Here is a 20,394-nt window from a genome sequence, read left to right on the forward strand (position 1 = left end):
TGAAAATATCTCCCTCATCTGGGGGTTTAAGATCCATCTATCAATGAGGGAAACAGTACTTGGAGCAGATCTTCCCAAACCACCAGCCCTGCTAAAATCAAAGCAACTCATCAGCATAGAAAAATTCAGCAAACTTGTAACCGGTTTTGCTTTAAATTTAAATAACGGCAATACAAACCGCTTCCCCTGATCTCCCTCATCTGTTTTTAGAATATGGAGGGGGGAGGTCATGTTGGGCTCATGGAATGTTGAAAATGTCAGATGGTGTTGGTGAAAAATAGATTCACTCGAGTCTGTCTTAAAGTAAAAGTCCACAGTTTATTAAACAGAACGTTCTGGGAGAAGACCATAGACCCCGCGGTCTAGTGATAGCTTCTCGACTTTACAATGGCTAACGAGCTTTTTTTATACACTTTAAGAAGCAGGAAAAGTACAAATGTCAGCAGCTATTACGTCATTTATCCGTTGGCCAATCTGGCACCTTAGCAACAACTGACTTCCAATCACATTCTTTCGAAAACAACTTATTTATAATTCTTATATAACGTTAACAAAACCTATTCTTTCGGTTCCGCTTTATCTTAGGCTAAGCTGGCCACCTGGACCTCAAAGTCCGGTTTTTGCCGTTACTGTGGCTTGACCTACTGGAGTTGCTAGTTCGTGATTGGGCACAACTCGACACTTAGGCCTAGAAATTCGGTTGGCTTTGCGCCCAGTTTTCGCCCAAAGAGGGCTTTTGCGCCAATAGAGGAGTTCGCGCTGATATTCAGCGCTGCGGTAATGGCGGCGGTAGTCGGTAGCGCTGCGCCGGCACCGATGACGTCATCGGTGTGCGCAGTGCCCCGGTTCCGCCCCGATGCCGGCCCGAATCCCATATTCAGTTGCCGCCGCCTCCTCCGTGGCGGCCGCTACTTACATCCGGAGACCAGGGCCTTACTGCAGCCTTAGTGGGGCGCATAAAGGTGGAGGTGCGGCCGGCCGCTTTTTCGGCGGCCGCCTGCCCGCACCTCCTTCCCCGGCCTCCTCCACCACCCCCCCCGCGGCATTGCCGGCTGCTTTCCGCGAGCCCGGCACTTCTCCGTGGTGCCGGGCTCATTTGCCGGCACAATCCAGCGGCGATCTCCCCATTGCAGGCACCTCCACCTTAAGAGAAGGAGGAGGCCTGCAGTACCACAGCCTGCCGCACCGCATCGGGTGGCGCAGCGGCGCCTACAGTGCTGAAATTCAGTTTCAGCGCCCCAAGCGGGGGCGGCCACACCCTGGAATAGCGCCCGGTTCCGACTTGGGGTGCAAAAACTGAATTTCTGACGGTCGCAAATGGCTCCTCGCCCAGCGTTAACTTTTGGGCGCAAACCAGCTGGCGGGCCCAAACTGAATTTCTAGGCCTTAGTAAATTATAAAATGACAATTGACACTTCATGACCTTTATTGTTCTGCAAATCTACTATGCTATTGCAAACTGCCGTTTTCCGCCAAACTAACACACACAGGCTTCAAGATTAACTCTGTCTCCCTAAGCGCAATAATTCTACCCTTAATAATTTTACCCTTACAGATGGGAAAATCCCACAATCCCAAGTGGCGATCGTGTCAGTGCTCACAATCAGTCGCTAAATAGATCGACCTGATTGGTACAGTGTTAAGTACCCTTGCCTTGTGTCACTCTAGGAATCCACTATATTGAAAACACTGAGGAGTTCTAAGTAGGATGATTGTTTAAAGGTGATTGGTATTCTGGAGGAGTTCGGGTGTATCTCCATTATAAAATACTCTTAGTGGAAAGGGTCAATTGTGGGAGAAAGATTATTCTCTAATACCTTCTATCAGAAAGGAGATACGTCGGTGGGGTAGACTGAAAGCAGCTTTGGATAACTCGTCATTTTGGGCTTCTCAGAAAGCAGTCTCCTGAACACGTTTTCCGGCACCTTTAACTTTAACCTAATTGTTCATAGAATTAAATGACTCAAGACACCTAGACCAGATGAAGTATGTCTTCAAATGTTTAAGAACGTTTAAAATGTTTAATAGACAGTACTCTGATTTTTTTTTTTAATTTCCATAAAAATATGAAGTGCACATTAGAACCGGAGGATAAGCAAAGTTACCCTGATTTCTAAAACGGAGGAGTAAATTGGGAATGATATATCACACAGTAATTTTGCTGATCGTGAACTATCACTGTTCATCTGTAGAGTACGTTGCTCCAAGGAACAGCTAAAAATCAATCGCTTGTGCTTTATTTACTCGAATTCATTTGAAGGTAATTAAACTAGTAGATCAGTGGAAATAATTTATTTGTATTTTTAGAAAGCATTTGATGAAGTTCCATATATGAGACTTGTAAAGATTCAGGGTCATGGAATTAATACGTGAATTGACAAGTGGCTTGACAGTAGAAACCAAAAGTTGATGGTCTATTTAAAAACAAACAGCTATTTAATGTGTGGTGAGGAAGAGTCATTCGGACAAAGATATATATAAATGATTAAATACCCGGCAGTACTCAATGGTCTTTGCTATTCTGGCTATAGATGACATCTGTTATCAGCATTGACTAATGTAGGCTATAAATTGGATTGATAGCCTGTTTTTTATTTTTATCTTGTGTCAGATAAATAAGAGTTTTATCATCTTTGATGTTTTACTTCTAGCTGGTTGCCTCCTTCAGCAAACTGACTGTTTTGAGTCAAGTCCATGAGAGATGGATTGAACTTATCCAGTGGAGGTGATGGGCTTTACAGGCCGAATTGTGGTTTCTGGTTATACACGTTATGTTCTATAAGTCTTGGGACTGCTTGGATTCAGGGATTTATTTTGTAATGCTGAGCTCCATTGTGGTTTTAGAAAGCAACAGTTGAACCAACTATGAAAGTATTCTCTCTCCCTATCTGTGTCTGACGCCTTGGTTATATCTGGGACAAGTGATTATTTTAAAGCGTTTTTAGGGTTTAATATTATAACCTTGTATTGAATGAGGATTATACCACAACACACACATTTCAGATTGTGATTTGCTGTTATTTAGAAAGTGCTAGCAATTAAATATTATATGGGTCTATGCAGTTCTGTAACTCTTTGTAATATTGATCTTAACATTTATCACCAAAAATAATTTTTGCTGGTGTCACGGTAGCAAATTCCCATTGTAGAAAACACATTGGACACCAACTATATAAATGTTACAGCAGAAACTGAATCTTTGTCCTTCGGGGGAGGTGAAACAAACAGTAATTTAGTGCAGAGATGCTTACTGCAGAGTGTTGAAGTATTTTATAAATTTATGTTTCTATAATGTTCTGTCATCGTCAGGTTAATGTAAGTGACGTTGAGAATGAAGAGAAACGTTTCCAGCTCTTTTTGGAGTTGCTAGAATCAAGTAACCAAGGGACCGAATTTCAGCACTTGGTGCTGCTCCTTCAGGCCTGGCCGCCCATGAACAACACAGACGTGTAAGTGTCAGTGTGTGTGACAGTGCGCTGTTGTCTACAATACTTACAGCAACAGATCCGGGGAATGCTGGAAATTATGAGACAGTACTACACAAATATAGACCATCAATTAAACATTTAATAATGCAGCTGTCCCCATTTATCTGCAGGATGCTTTTTACTGAATTCCAGGGACATTTCCAGCTCGGACTAGATTTGTACATTCTGACTTCCTATGATTTAGGAGGAGGCCATTCATCCTCTTGAGCCTGTTCCGCCATTCAGTTAGAACATGGCTGATCTGTATCTTAACACCATCTACCCATCTTGGTTCCATACCCCTTAATACCCGATCAAAAATCTATCTCTCTCCGTTTTGACATTTTTAATTAACCTGGTCCCAACAGCTTTTTGAAGGGAGAGTGTTCCAGATTTCCACTACGCTTTGATTTATTGAGTTTTTATTAACACCAGCCAAGACACACACGTAGAAAAAGATGGGTGAAATTTGAAGGGCATATTTGCAACAGCAGCAGAAAATTATTTCAGCTGAATTAGAAAGTGAAACGAAGGTACAGTAATTTAATTACAAATTGAGGCATAACATGTAAATTTTCTTCGGTGTGTATGTGCTGAAAACCTTTATTATTATTTTTCCATTTCTTTTTAAAATATTTGTATTTGAACATTGATCTACTTGATAGTGCACAGTGTAGATGGTGTAGTATACTGCGGCAGTAAGTGAGGGGGTTTTACCGAGTGAATGGCAATGTGGATAAGCTTAGGAGTGACAGTGGTGTTAATGTGCGCTACTGTGCTCGCCTGCTGTGTCGCTCACCCAGAGCTTTGGCAGTTACCCTTCTACCCCCCATGCTGGCTGTGTGTAGGTGAGAGTGAGCAGAGGGAGGAGAGGGGGTGGGGGGGACGATATGGCAAACAACAACTGCCAGGAACAGAGATCAAATGTCTCCTGGTTCACCCTCATGGATTATTTTACACGGTATTTTTCCATTTCTAACCCCAGCAAATGAAAGTGCTTCTATTAATATTCTAAAAGCGATATGATAGCACATATTTTTCTGTTTGTCCCATCATGCTTTCTTGTGACACATGTTGCCGTCGGGTACGGTAGCCCAGTGGTTATGTTACTGGACTAGTAATCCAGAGGCCTGGACTAATGATCCAGAGACGTGGGTTCAAATCCCACCACGGCAGCTGGGGAATTTAAATATAGTTAATTAAATTAAATTAAATAAATAAATCTGGAATAAAAAAGCTAGCATCAGTAATGGTGATCATGAAACCATCGGATTGTCATAACCCATCTGGTCCACTAATGTCCTTTAGGGAAGGAAATCTGCCGTCCTTACCCGGTCTGGCCGATATGTGACTCCAGGCCCACCGCAATGTGATTGACTCTTAACTGCCCTCTGAAATGGCCGAGCAAGTCACTCAGTTGTCCGCTACGAAAAACTGCAGCGGTTCAAGAAGGCGGCTCACCACCACCTTCTCGAGGGCAATTAGGGACGGGCAATAAATGCCGGTCTTGCCAGCGACGCCCACATCCCGTGAGAATTTTTAAAAATCAGATGCTTCAATTCACTCACTTTGCAGCGTCGCACTTATTGCTCAGATTTCAGATTCAACAAATTACAAAAGTTATAAAATGCAACAAAAATCTACAAATAAAGCAGAGCCTAAACCAATCAAATTGCTTTCAGCCACCGATCTTTCTCTGCAGCTGAAATTTCCAGTGTTCAAAGTAACTTGTAAGATAATAAGACATAAAAAGCTTACATTCCGCAATAACATGCCCAAGCTTAACTAGAAAACTGTCTTTAAAAAAGAACAGAATATCTTACATTTATACAGCGCTTTCCACAACCTCAGGACAGCCCAAAGCGCTTTACAGCCAATTAAATACTTAAAATGTAGTCACTGTTGTAATGTAGTATCTTCAGTAACATTTTTGTTTGTAAGTCCCAGTTGTTTTGCAAAGCCTGGAGTTGAGGTTGATCTACCCAGTACCTGCATTTGCCACAATGCTGCAGTCTGGGCACACATGCTTCTGAATATCCTGCGTCGGTATGTTTCCCTGTGCCCAATGCTTTTCTCAGAATTTAACAGTATCTGTTGGTTTGTCTTTCCAAGTGATTTGAAAATCAACTGGGCAAAAAAAATTCACAAGCTATTTCAGGTAACAATTTCTTGCAAAATCGAATGTAAAGTGTTTTTTTTTATAACTTCAGAGAAAACCAGCCTTTAGAGGTGGCTCCGCACAGAAAGACAAGACACGTGACACGTTTCAGGGTTTCAGATAATTTTTTCCTTCAAAGAAAGAATTTGGAAAAGAGTTACACTTAAGTTTTGCATTTTAAAACAAAGTGAATTTGAACAGGTTTTTTTTTAAATGGACTGCAGGCATCAAAGATGTGTATTAAAGTCAAATGAGCCATTTTGTGAAATGTCATAGCTCACTGTCTATTTCAAACTGATATAATAAGGGCCAATTGCGTAGTTCCTGACCTATTAATCCCTTATTCATTTTGAGAATCGCAAACAATTAAAAAAAAACTTTTTATTCATTCATGGGATGTGGGCGTCGCTGGCAGGACAGCACGTATTGCCCATCCCTAGTTGCCCTTGAGAAGGTGGTGGTGAGCCGCCTTCTTGAACCACTGCAGTCCGTGTGGTGAAGGTGCTCCCACAGTGCTGTTAGGGAGGGAGTTCCAGGATTTTGACCCAGCGACGATGAAGGATCGGTGATATATTTCCAAGTAAGGATGGTGTGTGACTTGGAGGGGAACTTGGAGGTGGTGGTGTTCCCATGCGCCTGCTGCCCTTGTCCTTCTAGGTGGAAGAGGTCGCGGGTTTGGGAGGTGCCGCCGAAGAAGCCTTGGCGCGTTGCTGCAGTGCATCTTGTAGATGGTACACACTGCAGCCATGGTACGCCGGTGGTGGAGGGAGTGAATGTTTAAGGTGGTGGATGGGTTGCCAATCAAGCGGGCTGCTTTGTCCTGGATGGTGTCGAGCTTCTTGAGTGTTGTTGGAGCTGCACTCATCCAGGCAAGTGGAGCGTATTCCATCACACTCCTGACTTGTGCCTTGTAGATGGTGGAAACTGTCACCCAAGGAGGGAGAGGTTTTATTGACGACCCTACTGGAAAATCACTGATTGCAGGGAAATCGGCTCTTCTGGAGATCAGAGCCAGTTAGGATCCCACAGCTCATCAGGAAAAAAGTTAAGCAAACCTGCTAATGGGGATAGTGTGGCCTAGTTTTATTATTTATCTTGTTCTTAGTTGCATCAAGGTGAGACTTGATTACAGCTATTACTGTCTATATTCAGATGCTCTCTGCAAAATGAAGCAGCTTAACAATTCATATCGAGCTTTGTCTCACTAAGTGTTTCAGTCCACCTTCAGAAAAATTGGAGATGGCCACACGAGGACATGAGATCCAGTTCAAGTCACAAGGGAATCTTATGCTCAGATCACTCGCGTGAGCGACCAATTGTAGCCCAGAGAGTCTCTAAAGTAGGTCAGAAACTCCAAACTTGTAACAATCGCTGACAGCTACCAAGAACCCTGATTTACACTGATGGCAAAGGTGATTTAAAATATAAAGGAGAACTTACCAAAAATGGTGACATTAAAAAAAAAGTGCAAAACAAAAGAAGTTGGACTTTAGTTAGCGAGGTTAGCAGGCAAAGAGATAGCAGAGAAGAGAGAGTTTCAGTTACAGTTTGAGCATCATAGGCAGGAAGAAGAGTGTAAACAAGAGCAGAAAGAGCGGGAAGAATGGAATCTGAGGCCACAAGAAGGAGGAACAGACGACCATGAGGGTGACTAGAGGGAGAAATAGCGCCATCACACTCTTGAACTGGCAGAGAAATGTGGACCATAGAGGCTGCAGCAAGTAGCAGGCCAAATGATGTTATGAGTATCAGTCTAGGGAGGCATGGGTAGTACTAACCGGGGGAGTAGAGGAGGTGCGGTTACCCAACCACAACAAAGAGCTTAAGGAAAGGCAGACAGAAAGTTCACCTCTGACCTCACAGACTGAATTTAAAATGGCACCATACCACACGGGTTCACGGGTTGTCTGGGAAGTATGTCTGCACCATACCTTCTGCAGACATGAGATAACACTATGGGGGAAAAATTCAGTTTGTTTGCGCCTCCCGTTAGTGCCTTAAGAGGGCGCTAATGGGGCGCAAAGCAACTAGCGTTCGGGCACGGCGACGTTTGCGCCGCTCGTGAAATTAACTAGACATTTTGCGGCGGCACTAAACACTACCGCCACGATCTCCTGCGCCGGCAGATTGTGACGTCAGTAGAGAGCGCAATGCCCCGTTAGCGCCCCGGACCGGATATTGAGTGGTGTCCCCTGCCTTACCGCCTGCCGCTAGCAATGACAGGTTGAGGGGAGCATTTTGCTGTCAGAAAGGGACTAGGGGAGCGCTATTTAAAGGTGACCGCTTCCTACCGTTTTTTGTCGGTGACATTTTTGCACCACGCATTCTGAGAGAGAGAGACTTCTGGAGAGATTCAACGCTGTGTGAAGGAGTTTTGAGTACTGAACAGCACTTTGCAGGTTTATTTTGATAGGCTCCTCGGCCTTTGTGCCTTAAGACGTGTGAAGCGCCTGATTTAGCACTCCAAGTTTGCTGTCAGAGGCGATAATTAGCGCCAGGTGCTAAACTTTGCGCACAGCCGATAATGGCGCCCCAAACAGGGCGATACTGAATTTTTCCCCCTATGCATCTTACTTGCTCAAGGGAGAGACACGATCCCCCATCCAGCTGGGGACAGGGTGAGCCGTTCTTTGGGCATTGCTGCCTCAGCTCGGTGACGGAAGGGCAAGCCTGTGATGGAACCCGGGAGCATCAACCAGCGACTGCTCCAAGTTGAAGCTGAGGGTGCTCATTGGACTGGCTGCAAGGGCCCCACGGGCAATTCGGGGCATATCAGATAGTGCCGGAGCAGCCCACTGCACAATGTAGAACTGTAGTCGGCACAAGGGGGGTCAGATATACTTGGCATAGGAGTGGAGAGTATTGACACAGTTGGTGGATTTCTGGGGCTCGGGAGGATTGGTAGTTGTGATGGCAGGCCTAGTTTGGGCACGATCTTTGCAAGCAGACCCAAACCTTGGAACAATGTGATTAATAATACTTGTGCTTTGTTTATAATTTGAAAATATTATTGTTTATAGAAAGCTACTTAAAATTCAAAAAGAATGATTGCAGACATAAGAACTAGGAGCAGGAGTCGCCGTATGGCCCCTCGAGCCTGCTCCGCCATTCAATGAGATCATGGCTGATCATCGACCTCAACTCCACTTTCCCGCCCGATCCCCATATCCCTTGATTCCCCCAGATTCTATAGTTCGATCTCAGCCTTGAATATATTCAACGACTCATCATTCACAGCCCCCTGGGGCAGAGAATTCCAAAGATTCACCACCCCCTGAGTGAAGAAATTCCTCCTCATCTCGGTCTTAAATGGCCGACCCCTTATCCTGAGACTGTGACCCCTGGTTCTAGACTCTCCAGCCAGGGGGAAACAACCTCTCAGCATCTACCCTGTCAATCCCCCTCAGAATCTTGTATGTTTCAATGAGATCACCTCTCATTCTTCCAAACTCCAGAGAGTATCGGCCCAATCTACACAATCTCTCATCATAGGACAGCTCTCTCATCCCAGGAATCAATCTCGTGAAATAACAACAGAAAATGCTGGAAAAACTCAGCAGGCCAGGCAACATCCGTGGAGAGAAATTAGAGTCAACGTTTCGGGTCGAAACCCTTTTTCAAAACTGGAAAGGAAATGAAATGGATCGAAAGGCAGGGCTGGGAGAGAACAAAAGAAGTGAAGAGACATTAAGAGGTATTCAAAACCAGACGAGATGGTGATAGGACTAGTGGAGACAAAAGACGGCTCTAGATTAGGTGTGAAATGCTCTGGCAGAGTGGGAGACAGCTGCCATGTGGGAGAGAGAAAAAGGGTTGAGTCCGGAAGGCTGTAAAGTGCCTAATCGGAAGAGGAGGTGCTGTTCCTCGAGTTTACGTTGAGCTTCCGTGGAACAATGCAAGAGCCCGAGTACAGTGAGGTCCGAGTGGGAATGGGGCGGTGAATTAAAGTGACAGGCGACCGGAAGCTCAGGGTCACCCTTACGGACTGAACGGAGGTGTTCCGCAAAGCGGTCACCCAATCTGCGTTTGGTCTCCCCAATGTAGAGAAGACCACATCGTGAGCAGCGAATACAGTAGTACAGGTAGACTATCCTTTATCCGCACTTCTGAAAACCGAAAGTTTTTTTGTGGAGCGTAAGTCGTGCGCACGACATAACCCGAGTGGCGCCAAACATGACCTGACGCGGCCGATGCTTTTCTGACCTGATTTGCGGGCCAGCTTAGTGTAGGAGTCAGCCGATATCTGGCTTTCCCACAACTGGCGGTGGCAGTCGAACCCCAGACCCCCGCTAAGTCAAGGAATTCAGATACGGAGCAGGGGGAGCAGTAAACAGACTGTGAGCGGCAGCACAGAGAAGCAGGAAGGGGAATGAGACACAGAACAGTCGCAATAGGTAGCCTGAGCTTTTAAAATTTATATTAAATACAAATACTAATTACCAAATTAATTTAATGTTCAGAGTTACCCAGTCTGAAATAATACCTTCTGAAATCCGAAAATTTCCGAAAACCGAAACACAGCTGGTCCCAAGGTTTTCGGATAAGGGATAGTCAACCTGTACTAGATTGCAAGAAGTACAAGTAATCTAGTGAACCTTCGCTGCACCGCCTCCAAGGCAAGTATATCCTTCCTTAGATAAGGAGACCTAAACTGTGCCCAGTACTCCAGGTGTGGTCTCACCAAGGCCCTGTACAATTATAGCAAGACTTCCTTACTCTTATAATCCAACCCCCTTGTTTCTCATAAATAATTTCGTCCTACCTGTGTCTGAATCATACAACACAAAAGGAGGCCATTCGGCCCATCGTGCCTATGCCGGTTCTTGGGTAGAGGTCTCCCAATTAGCCCCACTCCCCCCCGCTCTTCCCCATAGCTCTGCAAATTTGCATGGCTGCTCACGATATTTATATTATTAAATTGCACTGTTTGAAATCAGCCTGTACGATTCTCAAATACATTCTCATTGCTATAATGCCTCCATCCCAAACATAGTACTGCAAAAAAAACTTGTATTTCCCAACACGGCTGGTAGAATTGGGTTGAGTATCCAACTTGAGAACTATGTTCTGTTCTCACAATTTAGATTCTTATGACTTTCTTAGTTCAGTTTCCTAGCCTTTTATTCTTTTACTTCTATATTACTTCTTTATTCAGTTTTATTTGTTTTGTACCTTTCTTTGATACCGTCTCCCTCCCCCCCGCGCTCTGTCTCCCTCCCCCCCGCGCTCTGTCTCCCTCCCCCCCGCGCTCTGTCTCCCTCCCCCCCGCGCTCTGTCTCCCTCCCCCCCGCGCTCTGTCTCCCTCCCCCCCGCGCTCTGTCTCCCTCCCCCCCGCGCTCTGTCTCCCTCCCCCCCGCGCTCTGTCTCCCTCCCCCCCGCGCTCTGTCTCCCTCCCCCCCGCGCTCTGTCTCCCTCCCCCCCGCGCTCTGTCTCCCTCCCCCCCGCGCTCTGTCTCCCTCCCCCCCGCGCTCTGTCTCCCTCCCCCCCGCGCTCTGTCTCCCTCCCCCCCGCGCTCTGTCTCCCTCCCCCCCGCGCTCTGTCTCCCTCCCCCCCGCGCTCTGTCTCCCTCCCCCCCGCGCTCTGTCTCCCTCCCCCCCGCGCTCTGTCTCCCTCCCCCCCGCGCTCTGTCTCCCTCCCCCCCGCGCTCTGTCTCCCTCCCCCCCGCGCTCTGTCTCCCTCCCCCCCGCGCTCTGTCTCCCTCCCCCCCGCGCTCTGTCTCCCTCCCCCCCGCGCTCTGTCTCCCTCCCCCCCGCGCTCTGTCTCCCTCCCCCCCGCGCTCTGTCTCCCTCCCCCCCGCGCTCTGTCTCCCTCCCCCCCGCGCTCTGTCTCCCTCCCCCCCGCGCTCTGTCTCCCTCCCCCCCGCGCTCTGTCTCCCTCCCCCCCGCGCTCTGTCTCCCTCCCCCCCGCGCTCTGTCTCCCTCCCCCCCGCGCTCTGTCTCCCTCCCCCCCGCGCTCTGTCTCCCTCCCCCCCGCGCTCTGTCTCCCTCCCCCCCGCGCTCTGTCTCCCTCCCCCCCGCGCTCTGTCTCCCTCCCCCCCGCGCTCTGTCTCCCTCCCCCCCGCGCTCTGTCTCCCTCCCCCCCGCGCTCTGTCTCCCTCCCCCCCGCGCTCTGTCTCCCTCCCCCCCGCGCTCTGTCTCCCTCCCCCCCGCGCTCTGTCTCCCTCCCCCCCGCGCTCTGTCTCCCTCCCCCCCGCGCTCTGTCTCCCTCCCCCCCGCGCTCTGTCTCCCTCCCCCCCGCGCTCTGTCTCCCTCCCCCCCGCGCTCTGTCTCCCTCCCCCCCGCGCTCTGTCTCCCTCCCCCCCGCGCTCTGTCTCCCTCCCCCCCGCGCTCTGTCTCCCTCCCCCCCGCGCTCTGTCTCCCTCCCCCCCGCGCTCTGTCTCCCTCCCCCCCGCGCTCTGTCTCCCTCCCCCCCGCGCTCTGTCTCCCTCCCCCCCGCGCTCTGTCTCCCTCCCCCCCGCGCTCTGTCTCCCTCCCCCCCGCGCTCTGTCTCCCTCCCCCCCGCGCTCTGTCTCCCTCCCCCCCGCGCTCTGTCTCCCTCCCCCCCGCGCTCTGTCTCCCTCCCCCCCGCGCTCTGTCTCCCTCCCCCCCGCGCTCTGTCTCCCTCCCCCCCGCGCTCTGTCTCCCTCCCCCCCGCGCTCTGTCTCCCTCCCCCCCGCGCTCTGTCTCCCTCCCCCCCGCGCTCTGTCTCCCTCCCCCCCGCGCTCTGTCTCCCTCCCCCCCGCGCTCTGTCTCCCTCCCCCCCGCGCTCTGTCTCCCTCCCCCCCGCGCTCTGTCTCCCTCCCCCCCGCGCTCTGTCTCCCTCCCCCCCGCGCTCTGTCTCCCTCCCCCCCCGCGCTCTGTCTCCCTCCCCCCCCGCGCTCTGTCTCCCTCCCCCCCCGCGCTCTGTCTCCCTCCCCCCCCGCGCTCTGTCTCCCTCCCCCCCGCGCTCTGTCTCCCTCCCCCCCGCGCTCTGTCTCCCTCCCCCCCGCGCTCTGTCTCCCTCCCCCCCGCGCTCTGTCTCCCTCCCCCCCGCGCTCTGTCTCCCTCCCCCCCGCGCTCTGTCTCCCTCCCCCCCGCGCTCTGTCTCCCTCCCCCCCGCGCTCTGTCTCCCTCCCCCCCGCGCTCTGTCTCCCTCCCCCCCGCGCTCTGTCTCCCTCCCCCCCGCGCTCTGTCTCCCTCCCCCCCGCGCTCTGTCTCCCTCCCCCCCGCGCTCTGTCTCCCTCCCCCCCGCGCTCTGTCTCCCTCCCCCCCGCGCTCTGTCTCCCTCCCCCCCGCGCTCTGTCTCCCTCCCCCCCGCGCTCTGTCTCCCTCCCCCCCGCGCTCTGTCTCCCTCCCCCCCGCGCTCTGTCTCCCTCCCCCCCGCGCTCTGTCTCCCTCCCCCCCGCGCTCTGTCTCCCTCCCCCCCGCGCTCTGTCTCCCTCCCCCCCGCGCTCTGTCTCCCTCCCCCCCGCGCTCTGTCTCCCTCCCCCCCGCGCTCTGTCTCCCTCCCCCCCGCGCTCTGTCTCCCTCCCCCCCGCGCTCTGTCTCCCTCCCCCCCGCGCTCTGTCTCCCTCCCCCCCGCGCTCTGTCTCCCTCCCCCCCGCGCTCTGTCTCCCTCCCCCCCGCGCTCTGTCTCCCTCCCCCCCGCGCTCTGCCTCCCTCCCCCCCGCGCTCTGCCTCCCTCCCCCCCGCGCTCTGCCTCCCTCCCCCCCGCGCTCTGCCTCCCTCCCCCCCGCGCTCTGCCTCCCTCCCCCCCGCGCTCTGCCTCCCTCCCCCCCGCGCTCTGCCTCCCTCCCCCCCGCGCTCTGCCTCCCTCCCCCCCGCGCTCTGCCTCCCTCCCCCCCGCGCTCTGCCTCCCTCCCCCCCGCGCTCTGCCTCCCTCCCCCCCGCGCTCTGCCTCCCTCCCCCCCGCGCTCTGCCTCCCTCCCCCCCGCGCTCTGCCTCCCTCCCCCCCGCGCTCTGCCTCCCTCCCCCCCGCGCTCTGCCTCCCTCCCCCCCGCGCTCTGCCTCCCTCCCCCCCGCGCTCTGCCTCCCTCCCCCCCGCGCTCTGCCTCCCTCCCCCCCGCGCTCTGCCTCCCTCCCCCCCGCGCTCTGCCTCCCTCCCCCCCGCGCTCTGCCTCCCTCCCCCCCGCGCTCTGCCTCCCTCCCCCCCGCGCTCCGCCTCCCTCCCCCCCGCGCTCCGCCTCCCTCCCCCCCGCGCTCCGCCTCCCTCCCCCCCGCGCTCCGCCTCCCTCCCCCCCGCGCTCCGCCTCCCTCCCCCCCGCGCTCCGCCTCCCTCCCCCCCGCCCGCGCTCTGCCTGCCTCCCCTCCACCCCCCCCCCCGTGCTCTTGTCTCGCCCCCCTGGCGCCTCGCTCACACCACCCCCCGGGAATTATGGGAGTAGATAGGGGACAAGATGGCAGAGCCTGGTAACCGATGGAATGACCGAGCGTAGTGGCAAACCGCTGACAGGCTAGAGGAGGGGAGCGAAGATAATTTTGCTATTTATATGTTTCGGGTAGAGACTGTGAATGTGACATTCCTCTGAAGAACCTGCTGTGTATCTCCAACATATTCTGTCCCTGTTTTAAGCAGGTATTGACTGGAGATAACTGATAACATAGTAACCCTTATTCTTTTAAATAAAGAACTTAACTATTTCTTGCACCAGAAATAGTTATGGGGATAAATCCGTCACGGGCGGTGGCACAAAGTAGGCGATATTGGATCGCCCGCCCGTTATACGCCGCGCCCGATCGTTAGTTCCATTGACTGCAAAGGAGCTGAGTGTCAGACGCTGCGTGTAATGGGCGGCCGATCGGTACCGCCCCGGGCGAATTTGTACCCTGATTACTTTGTGAGAATGGACTTGATGATGTTACTCTTGACACTAAATAATTTCACAATTTTTTTTTCACATTTCTCTTGATTTATATTATTAATGAGATACTGTATTCGAGGTTCCAGCGCAGTATTTTTACCCACTACTGCGTAGATTTGTAATCAGCACTTACCATGGATCTCCCATTGGGTAGGATAGAATTAATTTCCTTTAGCACAAGTAATATCAAGATCAACTCCGGATAGTGAAAGAAACCTGATTTAAAGGAGCATTATCTTTTCAGGAATAAAATTACACACGTGTTTATTTGGAGTAGCTGCAAATTGGCATATGAGAGGGGAAGTGTTGACAAGACCACACTTGGGGAGGGGTGAAGCCGTTGAGGGATTTGAACACAAGGATGAGAATTTTAACTTTGAGGCATTGCTGGAGCGGGAGCCAATGTCGATCTGCGAGCAGAAGGTGATGGGTGAACGGGACTCGGTGGGAGTTGGGATCCGGGCTGCAGTTTATGAAGGGTGGAAGGCTGGCGGAGGGCATTGGAACAGTCCGATGGGCAGATAAGAAAAGCATGAATGTGGATTTCAGCCGCAGGTTGGCTGAGCCGAGGGGGAACTGGTGATATTAGAGAGGTGGAAATGCCTCTTTGTCACAGTCACAGTAAGGGGACCCTCCCCTCTCAAAACTCCACCCACCCTTAATATAAACTACTCAACCTGGTTGTGTGTGTGAATGGGAATAAAGCAGTCCTGTGGAGCACAGGAAGTCAGATGTAACTTAAATCTTCCAATAGTGATTATGATGTACATTGCTGGAATATGCATGAAGCTTACCTTCCTAATTAAAATAACTTCACCCCTACAGGACAAGTGAGAAGGATAATGCTTGGATTAAACTTGTTACTGCCATGTTGATAAAGTGTGCTCCTGAACAGAAAACTACCACTGGGAATGAAATACTTGCCATCTGCCGCTCTCTTTACTTGACAAAGCACAAACTACCATTTCAGGTAATTTTAGAATCTTCTTTCAAAGTTAGATTCAAGTTTAATCTGTACTGATTACTGATCTGTATGCCTCGATTTAAAAATTCTCATCCTTGTTTTCAAATCCCTCCATGGCCTCGCCCCTCCCTATCTCTGTAATCTCCTTCAGCCCCACAACCGCCCCCCCCCCCCCCCAATATCTGCGCTCCTCTAATTCTGCCCTCTTGAGCATCCCTGATTATAATCGCTCCAGCATTGGTGGCCGTGCCTTCTGTTGCCGAGGCCCTAAGCTCTGGAATTCCCTCCCTAAACCCCTCCGCCTCGCTACCTCTCCTCCTTTAAGACGCTCCTTAGTGTATTATAGGTCACCTGCTCTAATTTCTCCTTATGTGGCTCGGTGTCAAATTTTTTGTCTTTTAATACTCCTGTGAAGCGCCGTGGGACGTTTTGCTATATAAATACAAGTTGTTGATTGTATTAAAGGGTGTTGTGAAAGGCAGCTCTGTACAAATCCCACAGATTTGCTGTTGGCAATCTAACCACAATACACTGTGGCTTTGCATTCATATTAAAGTCCTGAGTTTTATATTCCTGCAAAAAAAAAAAAAAAAAAAACCTGAAGTTTCATGTGGTCCAATATAGTATATTGTTACCTGAGATAAGTTCACTTCGAACAGATTAGGGATTGAACTTGTGATCGCCCTCGTCCTTATGATGCTGGTTAGTGCATTTATCCCAGAGGACCACAGATACCCTGTTGAGCTGTGGCATCTGACACCAGTCTGAAACTGATGACCATGGCGAAGTAAAATATAATGTGTTACGTGCCTTCATAGGGTCTGGACATATCCTGTTGTACAGCCCCACAGAAATCCCCAAAATGTTGCTGGTGGGCAGCATTCTCTATAATTTTGCCATCAGAGGTGGAATCATTGCCAGCACCCTCTTCCACTGCTGGCAATGAGCCCAAAGCTGAAAAGTTCCATGTGGCACTAGAGCTACAACAAGGAAGACAAATCCAAAATACCTCATAGAAAGCAATTTTAATCACGGTCTCTCTAGTACTAGCTTTGCTGAAAACATGTTCCCAATGAACCAGCTGGTCGAGCACTATGCCTGCCATTGCCCTCTACTTCATCCACTATTCATGCTCATCTATTCATCTCCTGCGTCAGGAATATTCCCCCGTGCAATGAATTCTATACGAAGTGGAACTGCAACTAAAATCATTTATTACTTAAAAGTGATTGCTGTGCTATAAATTAGTGTGTTTTCCTCCAGTGCATCACCTTTTGTGCTGTGTACAGTAAGTGCCAATATCTAGGGGGAGACGGTAGTGGGTTTTACTGAGTAGCTCCTGAGATGGAGATGGCTAATGGGACATGAACTGTCTGTAGATGCGCACTTCCAGCATAGGTCACTGGATGGAGATGAGTTGGGAGGCACCTTGGACGATTCTTTTTACCCATTCTTCGCAACCTCCACAAACCTAACCGAGCTGACCCAAAGATTGGGTGTGAAAACATACTTTGTTTTTTACACCGGGACTTTCCTCGGGGCTTCCCTCGCTCCAGTGCCATCATTTCGGCTCTGCTTTAATTAGCATGAACTCTGTCCACCCCTCGACTCCTCGCTACCTCCCTTCCACCCTTTAAAACCATTCTCGAAGCAAATCCCTTAAACAAATCTTTCAGCTCAGTGTCCAATCCTGTGAAGCACCTTGGGATGTTTCTTTGGAGAGTGCTACATAAATGCAAGTTGTTGTCGTGTATTTTATAATGTTTGTGTAGATTTTTTTTGTGCTGATCAAAGTGAGGGATGTTCGTGCTGGGAATGAAACGCTTCCCATTTCAGAGAATGGTACCCAGGGTCACGGGCCAGGGTCACGGGCCAGGGTCACAGGCCAGGTGTAGCACGGCCAGGTGTAGCACGGCCAGGGTCACAGGCCAGGTGTAGCACAGGCCAGGTGTAGCACAGGCCAGGTGTAGCACAGGCCAGGTGTAGCACAGGCCAGGTGTAACACGGCCAGGTGTAGCACGGGCCAGGTGTAGCACGGGCCAGGTGTAGCACGGGCCAGGTGTAGCACGGCCAGGTGTAACACGGCCAGGTGTAACACGGCCAGGTGTAGCACAGGCCAGGTGTAGCACGGGCCAGGTGTAGCACGGGCCAGGTGCAGCACGGGCCAGGTGCAGCACGGGCCAGGTGCAGCACGGGCCAGGTGCAGCACGGGCCAGGTGCAGCACGGGCCAGGTGCAGCACGGCCAGGTGCAGCACGGCCAGGGTCACAGGCCAGGTGCAGCACGGGCCAGGTGCAGCACGGGCCAGGTGCAGCACAGCCAGATGCAGAGTAAAGCTCCCTGATGTGATTTTTTTACCCCCTCAAATTCAAATACCAATTAATGCCAAATTAGACGCCGTTTTTTGCAGGATTTGAAATTTATTTCACATTGGACTTTAGCAAACAACGGAGCCTTTCACCCTATGGCTTAGAAATTCAGAGGTTTAGCGCCAGCTGTTAAGGCCGGTTCGCTTCAGTGAGGGCAAAAGAAGAGACATTGTTTAGCTTCGTCTGAAGCAGGCGTTAGGCCATTAACACATTCAAATAAGAGCCGAAAGCCCTCTGCTTCTCCCTTTTGCGAATTTGGCTTGTGTCTGAGGCAGCCAGCACCGGCGGTGTTTACTCCCGGGAAAACAAACATTAAATAGCGGCGAATGAAAAAAAGGTAAGTACTTAGCATTATCATCTCCGACTTCACCGCCCCCCCACCCCGATCCTGAGCCCGACCTAGCTCAGAACCCTCGCTGGGTGTTCAGCTGCTCAGCACTGGCTGAACGCCACAATAATAATAATGAGCAGGCAGCACCAAGATCCAGTGCTGCCTGCAATCTTTTTATGTGCGCAAACAAATCTCGTCCCACAGAGGCACTGCCCGTTTACGGGCTTTATCGGGTTTCTAGGCCCATGTGCCTGGGCAGGATTTGAACCCAATCTCCAGAGTGGAAAGGCCAGTGTCTAACCTGCTGTGCCACCCAGTTCCCTACTAGATTCTTTAATAATAAAGTCCAACTCTTGTTCAAAGATCCTTGAGATCTTTTTTGGAGTAAAAGGGTGATCTGAGTGAGTCCATCTTGTAATGATTGTAATCGAACAAAATAATGGACACCAGCTATGTTGTGGGTAGATTGTTAGTGATTTATTTTAAGAGCAAGATGACTGAGCTATTCATCACTTTGTATACAACTTCAATTTTCCAGAAAAATATACAAATAGTCACAAAACCAACCACAAACACCTTATTTTGTGATTCCTTGCAGAATAAAAAGGCACAAACATTTTGTTTTGAGAACTTTTATACAATATTTTTTGCTGCTTCTCAATATGGATATTGATGTAATAATGACTCACGACGCACTTGGTCGTACATAAAGCAAGGCTTTAATCGACTTGTAACAAAACATGGAGGTCTAGTTAGTAGTCACTAGCTTCCTGTTTCCAGATTGTCTCTGGCCAAGTTGGGCCCATGCCCGAGTATTTATACTCCTCGGACAGCGCCCTCAGCTGGCCGTTCAGTAGTACTTCCTGAGTTACTTCTTGTAGAAGTTGCGATTTATGACAGATATCACTTAGTTACAATGCTTCTACTCATTAACTTAAGGCCTAATATGTTTTTACACAGTATGTGAAACAGATTTGCATTCTGCTCCTGGACCAATCTATCCTGCTGCCAGCACTGAAGCTTGGAATAGAAAGTGATAACCATGAGCTACAGACACTGGCAATGGAGCGGATAAGAGCCGTCACTCAGGTATGAACAGTTCAGTTGCAAATCTCTTAAATCTCACGGTAATGAACCAGCATTTTTATCTAAAACTTCAAAAAGGATAAATCTTTCGAATACGCCAAGAGTCAGATCACTCAACGGATTCCTTGATAATATGTATAGAACAAAAAGAATAAATTGTATTTGTGCATATTTTATCTACAAATCTATCCAACCATGATTTAAAAAGGATGACTTGCCCTAGATTATCCTAGTTTTGTACCTGAACAGGAAACCCGAGCGATATGGTGAAATTAAATAACCAAAAATTACAGTAGAACAAGATGATTACTGGAAAAAAATGTTTTGTCGTCTTGGATAATGAATGCAACAATTGGATTTCTACAATAAATACCAACATGCATTATGCAAACCGAGATTGGTTCAGAGATTAAGCGAAGCTTAGGGAGCAAATTGATCCTGCAATTTGTGTTTCACTGTTGGGGTTGAATGCAGTACATGAATTCAGGATTATTATTTTAGTTTTGTGACAGTTGTGAGTATCAAATATGAATTTATCCAACTGTGCGCTTTAAAAACATTGTTTTCCTGGCAGTTAACTCTGGTAGTCCAGTTGGTTTTGCACTTGTCGATTAGAAGGTTGCAAGTTGGTTCTCGATTGCCTGTCGCCTGAGCAGAGTTGGCTTCGTGCTTGCTCTCCCTTTTATACCGAGAGTGCTTGGTGTGTCGCGACACAAAATAGTGCAGAAGGAAAAAGCGCGACCAAGTTCAGCTAACGTGAATTGAGCCTTCCAATGGCATGGTGATGGTAGAAAAGCTGCTGCAGATTGTGCTATCCTGGGTGGAAAAAAGTTATGTGTTATTGAATGGCCTGCAAACAAAGGGAAAAATGTGCACCTGTAGAGGAAATTAAAACAGGAACAAGATTACACACAATACCATCTGTTTCTGTGACTGTTGAATTTCACTTAAATTCATCTGGCAATTTGAATTCATCTTGAACTTTGAAAAGCTGTGTGCTTGAAATAATGATTTGAGTGACTATAGATTAGAGTTAAAGTGCAGTGAAGTGTTTAAAAGGAAAAACAATTGCAGATACTGCAAACGTGAAGTAAAAGCAGTTAATGTTGGCATTGCACGGAAGATCATCAGCATCTGAAAAGAGAAAGCTGAGGATGTTTCTGGTGGAGCACCTTCGATTCATAACGGCACCGAAGGAGGCC

General features: G+C 49.8%; 1 protein-coding gene across 2 annotated transcripts in view; it reads left to right on the forward strand.

The window, feature by feature from the left end:
- Positions 1-20,394, forward strand: part of nbas (NBAS subunit of NRZ tethering complex) — a 300,213-nt gene that overhangs the window by 250,956 nt on the left and 28,863 nt on the right. Inside the window, exons 49-51 of one of the 2 annotated variants that reach the window (XM_085996289.1) lie at positions 3,310-3,449; positions 15,269-15,413; positions 19,067-19,195. In XM_085996289.1, coding sequence (XP_085852415.1) covers positions 3,310-3,449; positions 15,269-15,413; positions 19,067-19,195 — 414 coding nt within the window. Of the gene's footprint in view, positions 1-2,072; positions 2,261-3,309; positions 3,450-15,268; positions 15,414-19,066; positions 19,196-20,394 lie in introns of those variants that run through there. The other variant, XR_015079464.1, reaches the window with a different exon arrangement.

Source organism: Somniosus microcephalus, chromosome 9 (assembly GCF_052327205.1).
Source record: "Somniosus microcephalus isolate GS21.2 chromosome 9, FLI_Smic_1.0, whole genome shotgun sequence".
NCBI lineage: Eukaryota > Metazoa > Chordata > Chondrichthyes > Squaliformes > Somniosidae > Somniosus > Somniosus microcephalus.